The sequence below is a fragment of the Mirounga angustirostris genome, unplaced genomic scaffold (assembly GCF_029215605.1).
Source record: "Mirounga angustirostris isolate CCGP_5_RB_7025 unplaced genomic scaffold, mMirAng1.0.hap1 SCAF_9, whole genome shotgun sequence".
NCBI classification, from domain to species: Eukaryota; Metazoa; Chordata; class Mammalia; order Carnivora; family Phocidae; genus Mirounga; species Mirounga angustirostris.
This window is the reverse complement of record NW_026991717.1, coordinates 99,020,947-99,046,253: the sequence shown is the minus strand read 5'-3', so window position 1 is coordinate 99,046,253 and position 25,307 is coordinate 99,020,947. Positions and strand designations below refer to the sequence as shown.

Sequence of the window (25,307 nt, the reverse complement as noted above, 5' to 3'; positions counted from 1 at the left end):
AAGGACAGGGATATAGCCAAAAGACAGGGATAAGCCAAATCTTCTCTTTCAGATATAAACAAGCTAATGAGGATTTTGTGGCTGCCTCCATAAAGAATGCATCCATATTGTATTGATCTGCAATCTGTTTCATTTGAATATATACCTTCAATGCCATTGACCTTTATTTCCAAAAGGAATATAAAAAAAATTTTATGGGGTTTTGATAGGTACAACTTTGAGAGCAGACCTCTTACAAATCTTTAAGTAAATGCATTTGATAATTCTACATTTTAAGTGTGACTTCAATTAACATAAAAACAAAAACAAACCATCAGCAAAATAGCAGTAGACAATAAATATTTGTTGAATGAATAAATAGAAGGATGAATGACTTGATTCACTATGTACTCCTATGTTATTTCTGCTCATGTAGCTACATTTTTATTGTAATTTGGCTTCCTCTATTGATCTGTCTTTAGGGAAAGAATGACTCCTGCGGTCATTCTGGCATTACAATTATATTCCTCAGAGGAACTAAAAATTTGGCATTCTGGGTTTATTTAAAGATACCTCTAGACTGTGAATGCTTCACGGTAGGGCCTAGCTAGTGCCTAGAACTTAGCAAACATCTAATATATGTTCAGTGAAAGTTCTCTGCTTTAGTCTAGGTTATCATTCCTTTTAATCTGTTCACCCCCCCCCAAAAAAAACACTCTCTGCCATGGTCCGAATGTTTGTGTATCCCCCAGAAGTCATACGTTGAAATCCTAATCCCCAAGGTTATGAGCTTAGGAGGTGGGCCTTATAAAAAGAAGCCTCACAGAGCTCCCTAGCCCCTTCTGACATGTGAAGATCCAATAAAAAGATGACCATCTATGAGCCAGCAAGATCTCACCAAACACCAAATCTTCCAGCACCATGATCTTGAACTTCCCAGCCTCTAGAACTGTGAGAAACAAATGTTTGTTGTTTATAAGCTATCCAGCTTATGGTATTTTGTAGTAGCATGAACAGCTAAGACAGTCTCATTTTAAGAAACTAGATAGTGATCCTAAAAATAAAACATACAATAAAAATTTAAATGTAGTGGGTGGTTTATCAAACAGGAGATAGAGCAAACGGGTATGGTTATACGACCACCCTCTTTCTCCATTCTAAATTTCTATCAATATGCAATGGACAAAGCCATGTCAGGTGTGGCTGTGGGTTATTGGTTCAGAATAAATTACATGGCATAAGGCCTAATGGCCCAATATTTTTATACAGGTGAAAATAGATTAAAATGAACAATAGGGAAACCTTAAAAAGAGAAGAAAAGGGAAAGGTGGCATAAACTTCACCATGTAACTCTTGAGAGATGGGGAGGGAAAGATGGTCATTGTTGTCAGATAGCCCGTCATGTCTAATGGGGAAGGGAGGATAGCAGGACGTGCAGATGATGTGCTTCAGTCTTTAATAGTACAAACCACCTGGCTTTGCCTTTTTTTCTTTCCCACACCAACCAGAACTTCCTCAGGCTTGGTTCCACATCCCACTGGTTATTGCAGCATCCTGGATCCACAAATGCCAGAAGTCTAAATCAATCATACTTATTTGGCTTATGGGAAGGAGGCTTGGTCTTGCATAATGATTAAAATACAACATAATGCTTTACATACAACTATGAATGTTCAGATATTGCGGTGTCAATTGCATACAATCATATCAGAAGCTATACAGGTAGACTATGTTCCATCAAGAAATAGAGATATTTTAAATGTTATGGTATCCCTTATTTTTTTTAAGATTTTATTTATTTATTTGAGAGAGAGAATGAGAGACAGAGAGCACGAGAGGGGAGAGGGTCAGAGGGAGAAGCAGACCCCCCGCTGAGCAGGGAGCCCGATGTGGGACTCGATCCCGGGACTCCAGGATCATGACCCGAGCCGAAGGCAGTCGCTTAACCAACTGAGCCACCCAGGCGCCCGATATCCCTTATTTTGAATCCCCTTTATGGTACTTACTCTACTATAATGTATCTGGGTACTTGTCTGTATCCCCCACTAGAGTGTAAGGTCCTTAAAGAAGGAACTGAGTCTCTCCCATTCCCCTTTGTATTGACACCCAGAACAAAAGTGCCTGGCATATATATTAAAGCACTGTAGAATAAATGCTTTCATGGGTAGTAAATAGAACAAAGCTCATAACCAAACTTCTTATTCTGCATGTTGTCATAGAAAGACTGGAGAAGAAACTGAAAAGCAAGTATTCAGAAAACAGTATAAATGGAGATGAGGGCTCTGATCTTAGATGCTTTGAATCAGGGCTGCCGTGTCCAGTTGGGCATGTTGTTCACCACATAAAATTATCATTTGGGCGAGGGCACAAATTGGAGCAAAAATCCAGCCCATGCTCTGCTTTCTAAGCCATGAACTTCAGCACTATTCCATATGTTGTATTGCACACAGGAAGCAATGCCCTTTCTTTCAAATTCATATAGCACTGCACAAGCTAGAGACAGCCATGCTTTAAATTATGACTTAATCTCTAACTGGTTAGGTCACAGGGCAAGAAAAACTGCCCCACTGATCTGATTCTCCACAAGAGGAGTAAAAGAAACAGTGTAGACTGTCTGGTCATGAATTGAGAACACTGGAGGTTGGAGATTGTTTTTCTCTGGATTCTCAACATAGGATAGGGTGTTGCGCTTATAAAATTAAACTTTTTTTGTAATATAAAAGAACTACACAGTGGAGGTTCAGCATTCAACCAGATCCCAGAAAGTGAGCTACAGAGTCAGAGAGGCATAAAGAACAGGAAGAAACCATGAAGATCATAGAATTCCACTGCTGGAAGACACTTTAGAGATCTGGTCCAACAATCACTTCATTTTACAGATGAGGAAACCAAAAAGATCAAGATGAAGTGACTTGCCTGTGGTTAGTAAAACTAAGTCTAGGACCCAGTGTTTTCTGGCTTTCAATATAATAATCATTCACAACTGGCTGCACTCGCCATCAATTATAATCAACATTGATTGTGCACCCGCTGTGTAGGAGACGTTGAAACATACGGACTCGGTCTCCATCAAAGGCCTTACAGTGAGGTTGCGAAAGCAGTAAATAAGTATTTATAATTACACAATAATAGGAGGTGGCCTATGAAAGAAGGTTTAGACTCAGGTTTCTGAGAGGGGATGGTGATGTCAACATTAGGATCACTGGCATGGGGTGGAATGCCTTTGTGTGGGCCGACAGTTCTGGAGGGACCAGAGCTAGGTGACTGAGAAGTTCCCAGATGAGGACCTAAGGTCACAAAAGCAATGTCAGGAGAACCCAACTTCCTGGGGCCCTCTCCTGTAGCTTAAGCCCTCGGGCTCATGACCCAGAATACAAGGCTGCGTGGGATATCAAGCCTCTCCTTATCTGGGCTCTGACCCCTAAAAGGCGGGGGCCGAGGCAGGTGTGCAGGGAGAGGAGAGTGGAGGCGGAAGACAATTGAGGCATCTGAGGAGTTGCAGATGCTCTGAGCTGACCCACCACCGGAGGCCAGAGAGAAGAGCCAAGCTGTTCGCTCGAGGCCTGAGCTGATAAGAGGCTTCCGGGGCGGCGCGCGCGGCCGGCGGGGTGGGGCCGGGGCCAAGCACCGCCCACGTCGGGCTGCGCGACAATGGGGCGGGCGGTGGAACGCGGCTGCGGCTGCCGCGGGCCTCGGGGGGGGCGGAGCCACCGCCGCTGCCTCCGCAGCCCCGGTTGGGATTTGAAAGATTAAAAACTACCGGTGGAGAGGGCGACGGCATTGAATGTGCGGCGGAAGCGCTGGGGGCCGCGGCTCGGCGCAGGGCCGGGCAGCCGGCGGCGTCTCCACACCATGAATTACCCGGGCCGCGGGTCCCCGCGGAGCCCTGAACATAACGGCCGTGGCGGCGGCGGCGCAGCCTGGGAGCTGGGCCCGGATGCGGAGCCGGCCTTCGGCGGCGGCGTCTGCTGCTTCGACCACCTGCCCGGCGGGGACCTGGGCGACGGCGAGGTGCCCCTGGCCCTGCTGCGCGGGGAGCCCGGGCTGCACTTGGCGCCGGGCGCGGAGGACCACAACCACCACCTGGCGCTGGACTCCTGCCTCAGTGACGAGAACTACGACTTCAGCTCCGCGGAGTCGGGCTCCTCGCTGCGTTACTACAGCGAGGGCGAGAGCGTCGGCGGCGGCAGCTCCTCATCGCTACACCCGCCGCCGCAGCCGCCGCTGGTCCCGTCGAGCGCGGGGGGCGGCGGGGCGGCGGGAGGAGGGCTCGGGGAGAGGAAGCGCACCCGGCCTGGCGGAACGGCCGCCAGGCACCGCTACGAGGTGGTGACGGAGCTGGGCCCCGAGGAGGTTCGCTGGTTCTACAAGGAGGACAAGAAGACTTGGAAGCCCTTCATCGGCTATGACTCGCTCCGCATTGAGCTCGCCTTCCGAACGCTGCTGCAGGCCACGGGTGGCCGACCCCGGGCCGAGAACCCGGACGGCGACCGTGCGTGCGGCCGGGCCTCCAGCTCTGGGGAGGACGAGGACGAGGACCGCGTCTGCGGCTTGTGCCCGCGCGCTGCGGGGCACGAGCCCGAGATGGAGGAGCTGGTGAACATCGAGCGGGTGTGTGTGCGGGGCGGCCTCTACGAGGTGGATGTGACCCAAGGAGAGTGCTACCCGGTGTACTGGAACCGTGAGTAGCCGGCCCGGGGGAGGGAGCGGGACGGGCTGCTTCTGGGGCGGACGAGCCCCCGGGTGGGTTTGGGACTTGACCGCCGCGGAGAGCGAGGCGCTTGAGGCCTGGCGTTTGGTGGGAGCAGGGTGGAGATTAGACCCGCAGAGCCGGCAGGTGAAGGGTAAACGAGCAGATGGCAAAATCCAAGCCCCCTGGGGTTCAGAAGGAGAAGATTGCTGCCATGGTAGCGCTTCCTGGGTGAGCTGGGTGCTGCTGCCATCCCCTGGAGGTGATCCAGGAACGGATGCCCAGCCCGAAGGTTTAATTTCGCGATCCTGCCTGAGCTTTGTCCACCTGGGGATCTGATTCGGTCTCATTTACCTTGAACTGCCTATGATTTAAAGAGCAGTCTGTCCTCTGAAGTGGGAATGTTTGAGATGATGTGCACGAGAATCAACAGTTCAGTTATGGACTCAGGAAAAAAACATGAATCCCAGGCGGGAAAGGAAAGGAGATCGGTTGTTTCCACCGGGTGCGTTCCGGAGAAGTGGAAAGCACTGTGTGAAGCGTTGCTGGCAAATGGGTCCGCTGACTCTCTGTGGAATATTCGTTCTTACGTTCTTGTTTACATATTCTCAGTTTGCTTCTTTTTTTTTTTATGTTTTGTTGCTTCTTAACCTTGAAAAATTACTGAGGCTTATGCCTTGGGTTTCCTCGTCTATAAAATAGAGATAATTGTATCTGTCTTGTGGAGTTGTGGAGATTAAATGAAATAAGGTACCTAACTGGCTTGAAACTGTGCTTGGCACAAGTGTGATTTATAAGTGTTAACAGTAGGTTCTTACTCAATTAGACAGCAACACAATTTTTGTAATTAAATTCCGTTAAAAGCAAATGTTACATATGTAATATATAATAGATATTCTACTGTGACAGAAACTATTGGCCACCAGTAATTTGTAGTATATAGTTTTAGTTTTTATGGACCTAGTGCTCTAACTCAGATATCTGTCTTCATTGGTTGTCACTAGCCTTAGGTCTTTCATACATTTTACAGTATTCTGTCTTATACTAATATATATTGATGATTTAGCTTCCTTTCTATATGTCTAGCAATCTATGGGCAGAGCCCACCTTTATCTTCATACTCTCATTGGGCCTAGTGCAGTAGATATTTAATAGGTATTGAACTGCACGAGTGATTCTGATAATGTTAAAACGTATGTGAAGCATGAGTCACTAAGATAGCAATTATAGTGTGTGTCAAATCAAATAAAATAAGCGTAGCAGAAAATTTAATTTCTTACTACACTTATGGATGACATTGAAAGCATTCGTTAACATTTTCACAAGACCAGATTCATATGGGATTTGTCACATCACTCCTTTTGATTACAAGCTCACTAAGGTTAGAGTATGCTTGTATTCACTTATTTATTCATTCATTCAGCTTTTTCATTTTTGCCGAGTATTTGTATGTGCATAATACAGTAGTCTCATGAAGGCATTAGGAAAGGTAGAAAAGACTATCCTTACCCTTCAGGAGTTTCCCATTTAGTCTTTTCTTCAAATGTCCTAGACATCACTCTAGATTTTTTTCCTTTGAATATAGAAAAACAAGGACTTGGTGGAGCAGGAAAGTTGGATAAAATGCAGGGCATCCTTGGAGAGGAGTCTGGAGGCCAAAGGATGAATCCTACCCTTAAATCGACTGAAGTATATTTACCTAGAATATTGTGTATTCTTTTGGTTTATGGTAAAATTGTGTTTTTGTTAAAGATTTTATTTATTTATTTGAGAGAGAGAGAGCATGAGAGAGAGATCATGAGCAGGGTAGGGGGTAGGGTAGAGGGAGAAGCAGACTCCCCACTGAGCAGGGGAGTCTGTATGAGGATCCCAAGACCCTGGGATCATGACCTGAGCCAAAGGCAGATGCTTAACCCACTGAGCCACTCAGGCGCCCTATGGTAAAATTGTTAATGCTTGCATAGTGCTTTACTGTTTATAAAGTGATTTTTCACATTATTTCATAGTGATACCAAATTAATGCTAACATTCTATTCATGAAGAAATAGGCTCAGTAAAATTAATGAACTTGTCCAAGGTTATTCAGCTAGAAAGTGGTGAAGCATTTTAGAGTCTACTGGGGGAATAGGTGTGGTGTCCAAAGAGCATCTGACACATGACCCAAGGGTGAGGGTATCAGGAAAGCGTTCCAGATAATGTAAGACTGAATCCTAAAGGATGAATATAATCAAGCAAAAAAAAAAAAAAAAAAAAAAAAGGGGAGATGCAGGGAAAGGCGTTCCAGCCAGATGGGGTAATGTATACAAAGACACAGAAGCATGAAAATGCACGGCATTTTGAGGAAATTAAGGCTGCACCTGCAGGGGCCAAGACACGTAGGGTAGGCATGGGATTTTTTTTTTTTTTTTTAAGATTTTATTTATTTATTTGACACAGAGAGAGAAAGCACAAGTAGGCAGAGAGGCAGGCAGAGAGAGGGAGAAGCAGGCTCTCCACTGAGCAGGGAGCCGGACATGGGGCTCGATCCCAGGACCCAGGGATCATGACCTGAGCTGAAGGCAGCCGCTTGACCAACTGAGCCACCCAGGCGCCCTGGGTAGGTGTGGGATTTGACCACCACAGAGACAGAGGCGTTTGGTCAAAGACAGGAGGAGATTATGAAGGGTACCTCAAATGCAATGGCATTTTGAGGAAATTAAGGCTGCACCTGTAGGGGCCAAGACACACAGGGTAGGCGTGGGATTTTTTTTTTTTTTAAGATTTTAAGGACTTTGGACTATATGCTGTATTAAGAAACCAAATAATTGGGCACCTGGGTGGCTCAGTCATTAAGCATCTGTCTTCACTCAGGTCATGATCCCAGGGTCCTGGGATCGAGTCCCACATCGGGCTCCCTGCTCGGCAGGAAGCCTGCTTCTCCCTCTCCCATTCCCCCTGCTTGTGTTCCTGCTCTCGCTATTTCTCTCTCTGTCAAATAAATAAATAAAATCTTTAAAAATAAATAAATAAATAAATAAATAGAAACCAAATAATTGAGGGTGCCTGGGTGGCTCAGTCATTAAGCGTCTGCCTTTGGCTCAGGTCATGATCCCAGGGTCCTGGGATCGAGTCCCACATTGGGCTCCCTGCTCGACGGGAAGCCTGCTTCTCCCTCTCCCACTCCCCCTGCTCGTGTTCCTGCTCTCGCTCTCTCTCTCTCTGTCAAATAAATAAATAAAAAATCTTAAAAAAAAAAAAAAAAAGAAACCAAATAATTGAAGGTTCTCTGTTACTTAGGTGATTAGTGACAACACAAAGGTTGAATTGTAGAGTTGGGGTATATCATTAGAATGGTAGTGTCCTAAATCAAGAAAGAAACCGTGAAGCCCTACAGAAGTTAACCTGAAAGGAAATGTGGACTTAGTCTTCTCAAATCTTTTCAAAAGCAGATAGCCAATTATAACTTATAAATAAATTTTTGTTAACTCGCATAACAGCAACACCTATTTTCACTCCATTTTAGCATTTTCTAAATAGTTTTCTATAGTATACAATCCTGTGGGTGTCCCAGGCCTTCATATGAACTACAATGAAAACAAAATGGTGCTTATTGTCCCTCATTGACCACGTCTCGCAAAATCCCATGTCACTTTGCTCTAATTGGTTCTTCAGGTCTGTCTGTATTATATAAGTTTTCATACCTTCTCGTGAGTGTTCAATCCCAGTATGGTGTCTTCAGCTTTTGCAGCTTTTGACTTCTTTCTCATTTAACTTTTCTTTTTTAATTCCTCTGGAAGCTTTCCAAAGAATGAAACGAAAGTTAAAAAAAAAAAAAACTTCAAAAAGTTCCTACAGATGGTGGTGTAGGATTCCAGTGGTCATTTAGGCTTTTGTGACCTAATTGAACCCACTGCATCTGGGTGTCGTGGACAATAAGTTAGCTATGCCTAGTCTAGAAGAAAGTTGTAATTTATATTTGCTCTTCCTTTTGAACTCTTTTTTTTTTTATTTATTTATTTGACAGAGAGAGAGAGCACAGGCAGGGGGCGTGGCAGGCAGAGGGAGAGGGAGAAGCAGGCTCCCTGAGGAGCAGGGAGCGCAAGCAGGGAGCGCGACCCGGGGCTCGAACCCAGGACCCTGGGACCATGACCTGAGCCGAAGGCAGTCACTTACCCAACTGAGCCCTCCAGGCACCCCTTCGTTTTGAACTCTTACTAGCAGACAAAATTTGAACTAATTTGTGGTATATGAATCAGAAGGGGAATAGAATTTGTCTTCTATAGATAGGAAGCCCATATTATTACATGAGAAAAAAGAATTATCATTTTATTGTCTGTTTAGATATTTTTCTTACTGCATGTAGACATTTTAGATAAAAATTGATTCTTGCTGAGTAATGGCTAAGTGAATTCCCTTGCTCCCCCTCTTCTTCCTAAGCTACTTGTAGCCATCTCGTAGGCTTGTTTTGAGAATTGTTACATAGAACATGCCTGGTTGGCACAAAGTACTAGGTGTTAACTATATCTGTGTGGATCTCAGAAAACAATAATACCTACTTGTAGAAACTCATGTGAAGGTTCATAAGGCTGACCAGTGCAAAACTGTCAAGTACAGGTTTTGTTGTTACTGGCCTGTACCTCACCATAGGTGAAAGAATGTTTGTAAAGAATATTAGCAGGTAGGGGCGCCTGGGTGGCTCAGTCCTTAAGCGTCTGCCTTCGGCTCAGGTCATGATCTCAGGGTCCTGGGATCGAGCCCCGCATCGGGCTCCCTGCTCTGCGGGAAGCCTGCTTCTCCTATTCCTACTCCCACTCCCCCTGCTTGTGTTCCTGCTCTTGCTATCTCTCTGTCAAATAAATAAAATCTTTAAAAAAAAAAAAAAAGAATATTAGCAGGTAAGTGGCCCTATTTAGTAATAGTAATAGTAACAGTGGTAGAAAGGCATAGGGAACATTATAGAGATACTTGATGAATAGTCTCATAGCAATTCTTAGGGCAGTGATGTGTGCATTGTACACTAGGGAGTATGTAATTTCCACTTATTGACTAAGGTTATTTGACCAAATATTTATATGAATGTGTAGTTTCTTCCCCCTCCCCCACTTTCTGATATGCTTGCATTATTATCATTCTAAACCATTTTCAAACACTTAAGAAATTAACCAGTCTGGGGCGCCTGGGTGGCTCAGTTGGTTAAGCGACTGCCTTCGGCTCAGGTCATGATCCTGGAGTCCCGGGATTGAGTCCCGCATCGGGCTCTCTGCTCAGCGGGGAGTCTGCTTCTCCCTCTGACCCTCCTCCCTCTCATGCTCTCTGTCTCTCATTGTCTCTCTCTCAAATAAATAAATAAAATCTTAAAAAAAAAAAAAAAGAAATTAACCAGTCTGCATGATATATTGAAGAAAAACTAATATTCCCACCAAAATGAGGTAGAAAAATAAAGGCTTTTTCTGTAAGGACCCAAATTAAATGGTGTTTATTAACTTGGCATACCTGTAACCATCTCTTCGGTCTTTTTCATTTAAGGGTTAATAACCTTTATAATTAATAATCCTTTATGAGGCACAGGGTATCGTGGGAAAGTAATGGGAGTCCAAGCTGGGAGAAGTCCCTCTTTCTTTTCTTTTTTTTTTTTTTTTTTTAAGATTTTATTTATTTATTTGACAGAGAGATAGTGAGAGCAGGAACACAAGCAGGGGGAGTGGGAGAGGGAGAAGCGGGCTTCCTGCCGAGCAGGGAGCCCGATGTGGGACTCGATCCCAGGACCCGGGGATCACGACCTGAGCCGAAGGCAGACGCTTAATGACTGAGCCACCCAGGCGCCCAAAGTCCCTCTTTCTTGATCAGTTTCTGCCTCCAGGAAAGCAGAACTATAGGGAATGGAGACCAGGGATTGACACGCCTGACTCTGAACAAGTGTTAAGAGTCTTTTCTATCTCTTTTTAACTGTATTGTCTCCCGCTAGCCTGGACTGGAAAGCAGCCTTGGGCTGCATTGGAGCCCTGGCTGCTCAGGTTTGCAGAATCCTGGCAGAAGTCTTCTGAGAACCCTGTTCTAGACAGCCCTGTTCTAGACCAAGCCTGCTTTAGACTGCATTTTTCAGCCATCTACTGAAAGAGCACAAAGATATGAATGACACTGAGTGATATGTATGGAGGGCAGGACTGGCACAATCTGATCAAGGCATTCAGGACTTTTCTTCCCCTTTACATTGCACCATTACTTTAAAACTGATTTCATATCAGTTATTGATCCACCTTGTTTGTATATGGCTCAAATGTAATAATGCATGTTGTAAGGTGCTTTATATAAATGTTCAGAGTAATTGGTATGTCTTTCTTTACTCCATCTGTCACCCCCTTCTTTGTTGTTTTTTTCTTCTTTTACTATTTTTTCATAAAAGAGAACTTTTGTACTGTTCCTTCTTCCAAATCTTATCTCCTGGGTCTTTTTATCTACACATCACACTCTGAAGTTTCTGCTTTGTCAAGATCTGACGCCTGGAACCCGAGAGGTGATCCTTTTCTGATTCGGGGGGGAAAAGAAAGCTGGATGTTCTGGTCATGGAATCCTCTGAGAATATAGACACTGAGTGAGGACAGTAGGGGGATGGAAAGGAGAGAAGGAAATGGGGAATATACTCACAGGAAACCTACAGTGATTATTGGCAGAAGAGGTAAGGAGGTAGACAGTTCTAGAAGCCCTGATTGTTGGGCAATCTAAGTCCTTTATATTTTCATGAGTGTGATAAAATTTAAACTGTACATGTTATGAAGAAAAACTTCAACACTGATAAAGGCTATAGGCACCAGTTTCTTCTTTTTTGCCACAATACATTTCTAAAAGCTCAGTTAAAAAGTAGAACAAGGAAAAACATCATTTTTTAGAGCCAGTAGATATAACTTACACTTCTACTCTTTTGAATCGGCTTTGGAAGAGGGAAATTATGCCCGTAAAAAGATTTGAATCACTGACAAATGAGTGGATTAATGGGATGAAAAGCATAATAAAGATACTTTTTGATACCCCCGGATTAGGGGACAGGTAAAATTTAAGATGGTGAGAAGATTAGGGAACAGGTGACATTCAAGATTGTAAAAACTGCTGCCCATGGTTTACTGTCAGGATTGCCCATGCCAGAGAACTAAAGCAAAACGGTGGAAGTATTGATATGATCATGTAAAAGTAATTCTGTTTTATGTACTGCTTTCTAACTTTGCCAGATTGCCATTACAAGAATAAGTTCTATACTCATTAGTATTTGTTCTAATGTGTTATCGCATTAAGCTATATCTAGATAATCTTTATAACCATTGCTCTTGTATGTTTCAATAAAATCTGTTGAATGACTTTTGGGGCCAGGCCAGCCTTTGGAAATTACATTGTTATTGGTACTTCTGTACCCCAAGACCTCAGGTAGCTAGAAATCTTAGAGAAATGTAAATTCTGTCTGAATGGGTATCTTTTCCAAATTAGTTGAGAGTTCAGCTTTTATTTGGTAAAGGGTGATTTTAACTATGTGAGTGGAAATCTCTCTAACGTTACTATTTCTCCTTTTGGCCACTTCTCAGTGAACCATCAGGATAGTCCTTGAGACACATGATATGGGACAAAGAGCTGGATTAACTGTGCCAAAACATAAATCTTCTAGATCATATGGCATAGAATGTGCTGCTCAGTAACTTCAGATGATGCACAGGGAGCCTACTTAGAATTCCTTCTGAGCCTTCCTGTAGCTAGAGTTAAGTGTAGTTCCACCTTTATTTTACTGTTTATTACAAATGATCAACTTTCAGTTAGCATTTTATTGGCTGAATTCATTTTTTTTCTTCGCATTCTATGGAACTGCTTCTAGGTAGGCCCAGGGTATCCCCTGTCCACCTGATTCACCCACCTAGAGCTTCAGTAAAGCTTGCATTTTAACATCTGATGGGTTTTAACATTAAGTACCCCCGAGTTTGTTTATGCTTTAGAAAACAAAATCTTTGCTGTGAATCAAAAGACAGTCATTGGAAGGCGCCTGGGTGGCTCAGTTGGTTGAGCGACTGCCTTCGGCTCAGGTCATGATCCTGGAGTCCTGGGATCGAGTCCCGCATCGGGCTCCCTGCTCGGCGGGGAGTCTGCTTCTCCCTCTAACCCTCCCCCGTCTCATGTACTCTCTCTCTCTCTCATTCTCGCTCTCTCAAATAAATAAATAAATCTTTAAAAAAAAAAAAAAAGACAGTCACTGGAGAGAGAGAGTCTACTTGAAAGCAATGGTTGAGGAGCGCTCAAACTGAGGAAAGCGCAGTATGGCTGTTGAAGCACTTTCGAGGGCCCTCGCTCTGCCATGCCGCTGTCTCCGCTGCCGAAATGAAGCCTTACCGTATGGTTAGCGCTAACTGAGGCCGGTATGCACGTCTGTGAGGTTTATGAACAGATGCTTGCCTTCGCTTGGCATTTTCATTGTATAGCTAACCGCTCTTACTCTTATTTAAGATTAGCCCCACTACCCATAGTTGTCCTCTTTTGTCTTTCGCTAGAAAAAAATCGGGACCTTATATTTTAGAGTATCTTTTTGGATATAGTTTATTTTTAACCTATTTACTATTTAGCCTGTTATTTTGTGTAAGCTACATTACATAGTACACTTTTTTTGGTGGGCAAGAAAGGTGTCACTGTACTTCACATATAACGAATGTTCCTAATCCTGGAATACTGGTCTGAATCGTTTGGAATTCTGATTGCCTGACAAGCTTCTGTCTTTCATGGGCAGATCTAGAACCCATCAAAGTGTATGGTAGATCACCATATACACCATATACATACATATACACCATAAAGGGTAGACCTGGCTTACTTCATGTGTTTTCAGATCAACTCTTACCCCACCTCAGGTCATCGGTTTTTATCTCTTCCACTCCCAGTTCAGTTCTTACTGGTTTCTCTAGAGAGGCAGCCCTGTGTCGTGTTTATGAATGTAAATGATCGCTGGTGGCAACTGTCTGGGCCAGAATCCCAGCTCTTCCATATACTGTCTGTGTAACTTTGGGCAACTTAAATTCTCTGTGCCTCGTTTCTTCTATAAAATGTGCTTCACAGCACCTGCCTCTTAGGATTGTTGACGTAAATGTGTCATAATACTCAGAGATCTTGAAACCTCTCACGATGTTCTAAATGTAAGTTCTAAATAACAGCTGTTATTACTTCTCCATTTTCCTGCCTCTTCTGTCCTTTTAAATTTACAACGCACTCGACATTCTTGGCTTTCAACTGTCCTCTTTCAATTTGCAGTCTCTTTCCTGACCTAGCCTTTTCTTTGGCCTTGACTCTTGGTAATCGACTCTCGATTAGGCACAGCCCTAGAACCTCTTGTGAACTGTTGCCTGCCCCTGTGAGAAACTGTCCCTGATTTTTGCCCCAGAAGGAGCTGTCGTGTCTTGAGTTTTCCTGGTTTGTGCACCAGAGGTGTGCACCATTCTCTTAGAGATGTACTGCCTGTGGGAAAGGAGGAATTCTTTCTCATCAAGTATTCTGAGTTCTTGAGCATCTACTTTTTTTGGTATGCAGATCCTGTCAGCAGCTGTGGGAGGTACTGACTTCATCCCCAGAGCTCATTTAGGACATCTCTACTAGCTACCAGGACTTTTGATACAATAGAGAATTCTACAGCTTTCGAAAGGCTGCTCAGTTTTCAGTTGAGGCAGAGCCAGTAGTGTTCTTGGTCCTTTGCCATGTTGGCAAGAAAGGAATGGCCCATAATTCCTTTTACAGTGGAGACCTCAACATGAAAACTTGGAGGGAATCGATTCCTCTTAATTGACCTGCAGTTGAACCGGTAGCCACAGAAGTGGCAGCTAGGTTCTGGCACCTAGTGCAAAATCCAGCTTCAAATCAGAAGCCGCCATCCCTTACCAGCATTGGCAGTAAAAGCTGAGTGGGCTCAGAAAACAGATCTTTGTTGCCAAATTCCCTTAGTTCGAGTCCTTGATTTATCATAGCCATATGATTTAGGCAAGTTATAATCTCTTGATGGTCCAGTTTCAACCTTGTAAGTGGGGACAGTAATTCCCGCTTCGCAAGGTTATTAGAAAGATTCTGTTAAAATACACATAGAGTACTTAGCATGCTTCAGAAAGCGTTAGCCATTATATTTAAGCCAGGCTGATATATTGGCTCTTCAACTAGAAGCCTAGCTTCTGGAAATTAAAAAGTGTGTGGTTGGCCTGTTTTATTTGTGAGAAAGAAGAATGTGTATCTGTGGCTCGACCAAAATTACTTCACCCCGTATTTGATGACCATATACACATATACATACACACATAGTCCCTCATTCTTCCTTTCCCCTTCTCCGTCACCCTTTCCTATATATACACCTATGTGTTCATCGTAAAGCTGCTTAATCTTACCCCCACCAATCCCTCCAAGAGTTCTGGGAATCCCAATGAAGTATCTAAAACTAATGATGTAATGTATGGGGATTAACATAAGAATAAAAAAATTTAAAAAAAACCCCAAAAAACAAAAAACATAAAAAAAAATGAAATAAAGCCTTCGTCATTTCATAAAGGCCCCCTTTATCTCCGGTTTATTTCTTATATTGGTGTCTACTTTGATACTAGTTTAGACACTCCCAACCTTCTTTTGATTTAATATTTGCATAATATGTCTTATTTTACTTTTAAACCCCTACGTGTCTTTCCTGTCTTAGATGTGGCTTGGTAAATTCCATTCTGAGAAGTGCTGACTTTTATTTGGTGTTGTAGGCCATTTATATATTTAATATGATTAATGCTAAATTTGAGTTTAAATTGACCATCTTGCTAGTTGTTCTCTGTTTGTCCCATTCTTTTTTTTTTTTTAAAGATTTATTTATTTATTTGAGAGAGAGAGGGGTGGGGGAGGAGCAGAGGGAGAGAATCTTCAGGCTGACCCCCCCCCGGCCCCCCACTGAGCAGGGAGCCTGATTTGGGTCTCAGTCCCAGGAGTCATGAGATTATGACCTGAGCCAAAACCAAGAGCCAGACGCCTAATGGACTGGGCCACCCAGGCACCCCTGTCCTATTTATTCTTTGTTCCTTTTTTCCTTCTCTTGCCTTCTTTTGGATTAAGTTTTTGTTATGATTCTCTTTTATTTCCATTACTAGCTTTTAGAGATACCTTTTTCATATTTATCCTGGTTGGTGTTCTCTGAGCTTTTTGGATTACAGTTACACATGTATTACATAGTTTGTTATTGTCTCCCAGCTCTTGGATGCTCTATTCTGTTTTTTAATTTTTCCACTGTTGGCTTCTAAGTTCACCTATTCTTTCCTCAGCTGTGTTGAGTCTGCTGATGAATCCATCAAAAGTATTCTTTGTCTCTCTTCCTGTGTTTTTAATTTCTAGCATTTTTTATTCTTTCTTGTAGTTTCGATCTCTGTGCTGAAATTATCCTTCTGATTATACATGTTGCCCACCTTTTCTACTATAGCCTTTAGCGTATTAATCATAGTTATTTTAAATTCTCTAATAATTCCAACATCTGGGACATCTCGGATCTAAGTCTGTTGTTTTGTCTGATGCTGATATGTTTTCTTTCTTTTTCATATGTCTCAACTTTTTGTTGAAAGCTGGGCATCTTCTATAGGACAGTAGATAATTAGTCTAGAAATAGGCACACCTTATCTTTTGCTCAGCCTTTAGTATGGGAGGTTGATCAGTCAGTCTATTTGGGAGTTGAGCTGGGTTTGGATTTTGTCGCTATAGTTGTTATCATCAGTGCCCCCAGAGGCTTCAAAGTCGCCTGGCATTACCTTGTATTTAGGGTGGGGACGGGTTTGCCAGAGAGTTTTTCTCTATGCTGTTACCGCCCCTCAGCAGTAGATTAAATGCTTGCTATATTGGTGATGGTGGTCAGAGAGTGGCGACAGTACATTCTCTTTTGTTCTGATTCAGCCTCATTCTTAGGTACAGTGTCTCTGAGTCTTGAGAGTGGGTCCTTTTCAGTGATTCTGCCTCTACCCCACCTATAGGATACCTCATTGTCTAGGGGTGCTTGGGTGGCTCTGTCGGTTAAGCGTCTGCCTCTGGCTCAGGTCATGATTCTGGGGTCCTGGGATCGAGCCCCACATTGGGCTCCCTGCTCAGCGGGGAGCCTGCTTCTCTCTCTCCTCCCTGCTCGTGTTTTCTCTCGCTATCTCTGCCTCTCTCTCAAATAAGTAAATCAAATCTTAAAAAAAAAAAAAAGGAACCCTCATTGTCTAGACCCAAGACAGTGCCTTGCCCCTACACCAAGGGTAGGTTTTCTTTTTCTAGTGCCTTTTCCCAGCTGCTGTGGGTCTTCATCTATGCCCTAAAAGCAACAGTGTTTTTTGCCCTTCTAATAATAGCTTAAGGCTTTTGTTCCATGGGTGAAGTAGGAAGGATCCAGGCAAGGCGTCACACTTTTCCCATAGCTGCTGCTGTTCCCTCCCCCCAGGCCTGCACCATGCACCTTTTTCAGGTTTCTCATCCTTGTCGCAATCTTTCTTAGAACTCCTGGTAAGATCTTTGAAGAAGAATGTATAAGGGGTGCAGTTACTCTGTGTCTGAAGCCCCAGGGATTCTATACTCTCACTGTAGCCTCCCTTACCTTTTTAAAAATTTGTTTGAAAATTTAACTGAAATCTTTTTAGTCACTTTTAGGACATCTGGTATCTCCCCCGCAGTAAGCAAGTACTCCTATCTAGTTCCTCCCTGTCTTAGATATCGTAGTAGTTAGTTGCTCTGTGACTTCAGGTGTCTGAAGGATTTGAGGAAAATTACAATTTTGGAAATTAAATGTCTTTTGTTTGTTTGTTTTTGTTTTTGTTTTAAAGATTTTATTTATTTATTTATTAGAGAGCGAGCGAGAGAGAAACAGCATGAGAGAGGAGAGGGTTAGAGGGAGAAGCAGGCTCCCCGCTGAGCCGGGAGCCCGATGTGGGACTCCATCCCAGGACCCTGGGATCATGACCTGAGCCCAAGGCAGTCGCTTAATCAACTGAGACACCCAGGCGCCCTGTCTTTTGTTTGTTTTAAGGGTAGGAAAAAGAAATGCTGTTTTAGCTTTTCACATTCTAAGCAAAGGCTGAAATTCAGTTATACTTCTTGGTTTTTATTTTTGTAGTGGTTACTCTAGGATTTTCAGCGTGCAGCTGTAAGAGCCAAACTCTAGAAATTAGGTTGTCACTTCATGTAGAGTGAAAGAACCTTATTAGTGTATTTTCATTTATCCCTCATTACTTTTTGCTACTGGTATACATTTTACTTGTACATATGTTATAAACCCCCAAATATTTTTGCTTTAAGAGTTCAATTTTTAAGAAATTTTTTTAAATGAGAAACAAAAGGGGCACCTGGGTGGCTCAGTCGTCGAGCGTCTGCCTTCGGCTCAGGTCATGATCCCAGGGTCCTGGGATCAAGCCCCACATCGGGATCCCTGCTCAGCGGGAAACCTGCTTCTCCCTCTCCCTCTCCCCCTGCTTGTGTTCCCTCTCTTGCTCTCTCTCTGTCAAATACATAAATAAAATCTTTTAAAATACATGAATGAATGAATGAATGAATAAATAAATAAGAAACAAAAGTCTTTTATTTACCACATATTTATCATTTCTGTTGTTCTTCATTCCTTTATGGAGATTCTGCTTGAAGACCTTCCTTTACTGTTTCTCATAGTGTAGATCTGCTGATGATAAAGTCTCTTGGCTTTTGTCTTTAAAAGTAGTTCTCCCTCAGGGCGCCTGGGTGGCTCAGTTGGTTAAGCGACTGCCTTCGGCTCAGGTCATGATCCTGGAGTCCCGGATCGAGTCCCGCATCGGGCTCCCTGCTCAGCAGGGAGTCTGCTTCTCTCTCTGACCCTCCGCCCTCTCATTCTCTCTGTCTCAAATAAATAAATAAAATCTTTAAAAAAAAAAAAAAAGTAATTCTCCCTCATTTTTAAAAGGTATTTTTGCTGGATATAGCAAAATCCTAGGTTGACATTTTTTTTCCTTCAGAACTTAAACATGTCACTCTATTGTCTTTTCATTTGTGTACCTTCTGATGGGAATCTGCTGTTACTTGTTCTTCTAGATGTCATCTTTTTTTTCTGGCAGCTTTTCCACCCCCAGTTTGATTATGATCCTGGTATGATCTTGGTGTGGCTTTCTCCATATTTCTTCTGCATAGGATTTGTTGAGATTCTAGGAACTGTGGGCTTACAGTTTTCATCAAATTTGGAAAATATTTGGCTATTATTTCTCTGGATTTTTTTTTCTGTTTACCCTACCCCTTTTCTGGGATTCCTACTACTTGTATGTTAGCCTGCTTGATATTGTCCCCCAGCTTTGTGCATTTTCTTTTCACCATTTTTTTTTTTACTCTGTATTTCATTTTGGCTGGTTTCTATTGTTATGTTTTTGAATATGTTCTTTTCCTTTGATATAAAATTCAGGTTCACTGATCTTTTCATCTGTAGTGTCTAACTCAGCAGGTCACGTTTTATTACTTTTTAGATTTTATTTTATTTATTACTTTCATTCTACAGATATTCATCTAGTGTCTATTAAGTTACAGAAGAGAGGGATCATCTCTATCCCAAGTTTACAAAAAGCTTTCCAGAGAAATAGTTGACTTGGATCTTGAAGGGTGTTATTGGCAGAGGGAATGGCATGGCTAGAGGCCTGGAATCTTTTTTTTTTTTTTTTTAAGATTTATTTATTTTGGAGAGTATACATGTTTTTGGACTCCAGAGCTGGGGTGGGGCAGAGAGGGAGGGAAAGAGAGAAAGAATCCTCAGACTCTCTAATGAGTTGGGGACACGGGGCTCAGGCAGGGCTCCATCCCAGGACCCTGAGATCATGACCTGAGCTAAAATCAAGGGCCAACTGAACCACCCAGGCGCCCCGAGGCCTAGAGTCTTGAAGGACAGCTCTTGTATTCAGAGGACTCAAGAGGTTCTCTTTTGTAGGAGCACTGGGAATAGGTAGAAAAGGGTAGAAGAAAGAAACTGGATATAGATAGGCAAGGACTACATCAGGCCTTTTCATACTGGAAATTTAAAATTATCCTGTGAGAATGAAACACTGGAAGGTATAAAATGAGGAAATTGCTTGACCAGATTTGCATTTTAAATTATGAGTTTGGCAGCAGTATGGAAGATAAATGGAAATCTGGAAATATGATGTCATACTCAGGGAGACTAGCAAAGCAGTGTTACAAGGGAAAAACGGGTCTAGGGCAACACTCTGAATGGTTATGGGCCGGTTGGAGGAAGATGTTAAGGAAATAGAAGGTACACTATCAGTACAATATGAGTAAGAGGGAGGGTAGTCCAGTTTATCCCTAATGTTTGTAACTTGGGCGGATTATGCAGGATGAACAGGTTCCCCCCCAACCCCAAGTTCACCTTGGGGTGGCAGAAGGAAGCTAAATAGTAGTTTATTTGGAGTGCATTTAAGGTGCCTATTGCACACTCAGATGGAATCGTCCCTGGGCAACTGGTTATATAGTTCTAGAGTTCAGAAGAAAACGGTGTTGCAATTAAAGATGTAAAGATCCTCATAATTTAAGCCAAGGTTTCCAAAATGGGTATGCAAACACTCTGTTGGGCATATTATAATGAACATGTTTGAATTTATATTTACTTTCTTTTCATCGATTCAAATTTTCTGCTTTTGAATGTTTTCTAATGTATATAATACATGTAGAACAGTAATACATATGCATAATTTAGAAATAAGTATGTATGAAAATGTGCTGAAAATATTTCCGGCAATTACTAATTTAAGCTGGTTGCAAACTGGTGGTCACCTCCGAGCATTTTGCTTTACAATAATTACCTGGAGAACTTTTATTTATTTATTTTTTTAAGATTTTATTTATTTATTTGGCAGAGAGAGACACAGCGAGAAAGGGAACACAAGCAAGGGGAGTGGGAGAGGGAGAAGCAGGCTTTCCTCTGAGCAGGGAACCCAATGTGGGGCTCTATCCCAGGACCCTGGGATCATGACCTGAGCCGAAGGCAGACGCTTAACTGACTGAGCCACCCTGGTGCCCCTAACCTGGAGAAGTTTTAGAAAATACATATTTCTGGACCCTATCTCTAGAATACTATGATTTTAAGTGTGTAGCAAGGAATATGAAAAATCCATTTTTTAATTTAATTCTTCAAGGGATTCTGATAATCGGCCAAGTTTGAGAGAACCAAGGATAAAATTGTAGGAAACATGTCTAATATAGAACGAGATGAGAAGATAAGTTTGAAAGACACTTCGCTGATTCTAAAAGTTCCAACTTTGTTAATTTCTGTTACTTTGATTTTAATAATCTGATGGAGTGGCTATAGTCAGTATTGAATTGCTTATCTCCATTAAGCTAAAATTAACATTAAAAATTCAAAAGTCTGTTTTTGTGTTATATGCTTTATTTTTGATATAGGTGTACCTCCCATATCCACCTAGATTATATCAAAAATTTTTTACTAGCCAAGGAGCTAGAGAACTTTTTCCTAAGCGTGTAAAATTCTGCATTGCCTGGAACCACTTGAATATTAAACTTGGAGAGTTAAGAACAAAAGGGCCAATGATTTAAAGCTTTTGCTAACAACATCTAAAATATGCCTTCTGTGAATTAAAATGTGAGAAAAGGATGAAAATGTAATGAGAAAGCCTGAAAGGATCATGTAATAAAAATTTTTGAGGACTGTTATGGGCTGCATTTTGTCCTCCCCGCAGACTCATATGGTACAGCCCTTACCACCACTAACTCAGGATGTGACCGTGTGTGGAGATAGGGCCTTTAAAAAGATGATTAAGTTAAAATGAGGCCATTAGAGAAGGCACTGATCCAATGTGACTGGTGTCATAAGAACCATAAGGAAATTTGGACACAGAACGAGACATGAGGGATGCTTGGGCACAAGGAAAAGACCATCTGAGGCTGTAGTGAGCAGGTGGCCATCTACAAGCCAAGGAGAGAGGCCTCAGAGGAAGCCAAACCTGCCAACAGGTTTAGACTTCTAGCCTCCAGAGCTGTGAGAAAAATAAGTTTCTCTTGTTTAAACCACCCAGAATGTGGTATTTTGTTATGGCAGCCCTAGCAAACTATTACAAGGACAGTAAATTGCTTATTGGACTTTACACTTACACTAATGAAGAAGTAAGAAATAAACACAGGTTCTAAAACCTATATGGCCTTGTTCCCTGAATCAAAACAAGCAAACAGTATTTAGGGTATAATTATATTGTCCAGAGTTTCTCACCTCTTAAGAAATCGGTTTAAACTTTGGTGAGTGGTACATATTATTCACAGAAACCTTGCCTAAACGTAATTTAGTATTCCTAGTTTAATTTAATTTAATTTTTTTTATTTGACAGAGAGAGACACAGCGGGAGAGGGAACACAAGCAGGGGGAGTGGGAGAGGGAAAAGCAGGCTTCCTGCTGAGCAGGGAGTCCGATGCGGGGCTCAATCCCAGGACCCTGGGATCATGACCTGAGCTGAAGGCAGACGCTTAACGACTGAGCCACCCAGGCGCCCCGTATTCCTAGTGTAATTGTTACTTCAAAATGTGAGCCTAGGTACATTTTGAGGTATAGGTATTTCTTTCATAAGATAGAATTTTGTGTGATTGCTAACTATGAACCCAGTTTTGCAATTTTAACATTGTGGCCAAGCTAAATGATGATTACGTTAATGATTGTGTCATTATTTTTGTCCTACATTATTCCTCCAGATTATAGTTTCTTGAACAGCGAATAAACAAGTATTCAGGTATTCAAATGGAAGGTCATATTTTGACCTCTAGATCCTAATTTACCACGTTTCATTCCATTTACCAATAAAACTTTCTTTTCAGGGGTGCCTGGGTGGCTCAGTCGGTTAAGCGTCTGACTTCCGCTCAGGTCATGATCTCAGGGTCCTGGGATCAAGCCCCACATAGGGCTCCCTGCTCAGCAGGGAGCCTTCTTCTCCCTCTCCCACTCCCCCTGCTTGTGTTCCCTCTCTCGCTGTGTCTCTCTCTCTGTCAAATAAATAAATAAATCTTTTAAAAAAAACAAAGCAAACCAAACCAAACTTCCTTTTCATAAATAATGTTATTTTATCACCCACCTTCTGAGAGCTGTCAGTTTATTAGTAATTATTGATTTTATTATGAAATGTCTCAAGTATATACAAAGAGCTAGATAACATAAGCAACAGAGTACTCCCCATCATTTAGCTTGACAAATTAAACATGACCCCTCCCAGGCCCGTTTCTTCAATCCAGAAGTAACCATCCTCCTTAATTTGTTATTCATTCCCATACATATTTTAGATTGTTATTTCCATAGGCCTTTTTTTTTCTTTTTGCCTTGTTAGAAATGCCATTTCTGTGTGCTTTTTTCTGCAGTTTGCCCTCTGGTTCAGGTTAGGTTTTTGAGATTTATCCATGCTGACACATGTAACTCCAGCTATTTGTTTTTACCTTGTGTAGTAGTAGTACATTGTCTGACTATACCCCAGTTTGTTTTCCTCTTTGGACACTTAAGTTGTTTGTAATTTTTGCTATTATATACATTGCTGTAATAAACATTTTTATATGCATCTCTATGCAGATGTGCCAGAATTTCTGTAGAATATATGACCAGAAATGGCACTGTTTCAGATGCCATCTTATTCTCTGTTTACTGGTGAAATCTGAGTGTATTTCATGCTGTATATTTATTGACTATTTGGGGATTTTTTTTTTTTTCCTGGTAAAAGCTTGTTATATCAGTTAGAGTCCAGTCAGGAGACAGAAACCAAACAGTAATTTCACCAGAGAAAGTGTAACATAATGGGTTATTAGAGGAATGAAGTAAGAGGGCAAAGAGAACTCTATGGAGAATACAGAATTAGCAGATGCTCGTAGCAGCCACCACCCTTATGACTGAGATAGAGCACCCAGGGAAGAGGCCGTTTCCTCTCAGGCCTGAGATTCTGCCCTTATTGGAGAGTGGTAGTGGTCACTGAGGTGCCACCCCAGTGGGACTGCTGGAAATCTGCCCTCAGGACAGCTGGGCGAGGCCTTCCACAGGGAGGTGCTTAGCCTCAGAACTCACTGCAAGCTGCTGTTGCGGGTTTGGGGCATGTAGCCAGTGATGTTCCAGTCTGAAGCTCCCTGGAGTTGGGGGTCCTGCCCTTGGGAAGGTGCTACTGCTATTAGCACATGCGTGCTGCTGAAAAGTAGAATGTGCACTCTGCAAGAACTGGAGAAAGTGAGCCCACTGGAACTAGGGAGAGAAACCCCTTCCTCTTCCTTCATAAAGGATGATTTGGAAGAAATAGTTCATCAGTATGTTAGGCATGTAATGATTTACATAGGCCTTTGTGGGACTAATCCTAGAACCTTATCTACCATTTACAGCATTAATTCTGTGAGAAACGTATTGAGAGTTCCCAAATCCTAAGTTTACAATAAACCTTAAGAACAAATGGCAAGTATTTTCCTTAATCTTCCACTCTTTGTTTTCCATCCTCCTTGTTTCTCTCCTCCTTCCCTTGTGTCTTTTATTTTGCTTACATCTGATCCTTGCTGATTTCTTCTTCCCCTGAATTACCAATGCTTCACTATTCTTATTTTCCCTTATTCTGTGACTTTCTTCTTCTTTAAGTCCTGTGTGGTCAGATTGGCTGTGTAAGTTTTTAGAGCAGTGAATTATAGGCATGCCTTGAACCCTAAGTGCATAAAGCTACAGGGGTTTAGCTAAGCTGGACGAAAAGGGTCAAGACTTCCTCTCTCTACATATCCTGTATTGCAGAGTATAAGATGGGTTGAAATAGTTCTTGAAAGCAGTCCTTTAGAAATGTTATAGTAGTTCCCTCTGCCTCCTGGTCTAAGTGTGGCTTTTTATATATAAATATCATTATTGCCAAGTTTCCCCCATCCACACATAAGAGATCCATTCAGGCTTTTGCTTAAATGAAGAAAGTGTTCATAGTGGAAAACGGATCTTGGCAATTGTTTTCTAGTCAACAAGAACCTACATTTTTCTTTCTTTTTAATTTTTATTAAGGTGTAATTGACATATGACATTATATTACTTTCGGGTATATAACACAGTGATTTAATATTTGTATATATTATAAAGTGATCACCACAATAAGTCTAATTAACATCCATTACCATACATAGTTACAAAAAAATTATTTTTTCTTGTGATGAGGACTTTTAAGATCTACTCTCTTAGTAACTTTCAAATAACAGGTGGGTTCAAGTTCCAGACCACCACAGTAAAGCAAATATCACACTAAAGAAAGTCAAATGAATTTTTGGTTTCCCAGTGCATATAAAAGTCGTCTTTATACCATACTGTGGTGTATCAAGTGTGCAATAGCATTCTGTCTAAAAAAAAAACAACGTAAATACCTTAATTTTAAAATATTTTATTGCTAAAAAATGCTAACCATTACCTGAGCTTTACTGAATCGTCATCTTTTTGTTAGTGGGGGTGGCGGTCTTGCCTGAATACTGACGGCTGCTGACTGATCAGGGTGGTGGTTGCTCAAGGTTGGGCTGTCTATGGCAGCTTCTTAAACAACAATGAGGTTTGCCGTGTCTGTTTTACTATTCCTTTCACAAACAATTTCTCTGCAGCATGCAATGCTAGCTGATAGCATTTTTTTTTTTTAAGATTTTTTATTTATTTATCTGAGAGAGAGAATGGGAGACAGAGAGC

General features: G+C 42.1%; 1 protein-coding gene across 5 annotated transcripts in view; it reads left to right on the top strand.

Moving 5' to 3' along the window:
* The first annotated feature begins 3,663 nt into the window (after positions 1–3,663).
* The window catches only part of DDHD1 (DDHD domain containing 1), a 98,765-nt gene continuing 77,121 nt past the window's right edge, over positions 3,664–25,307 (top strand). For 2 of the 5 annotated variants that reach the window (XM_045900883.3, XM_045900882.3), the window contains exon 1: positions 3,664–4,660. In XM_045900883.3, the coding sequence (XP_045756839.1) occupies positions 3,832–4,660 (829 nt within the window). In that variant the 5' untranslated portion in view covers positions 3,664–3,831. The remainder of the gene's footprint in view (positions 4,661–25,307) is intronic. The other 3 variants (XM_045900884.3, XM_045900885.3, XM_045900886.3) reach the window with 3 other exon arrangements.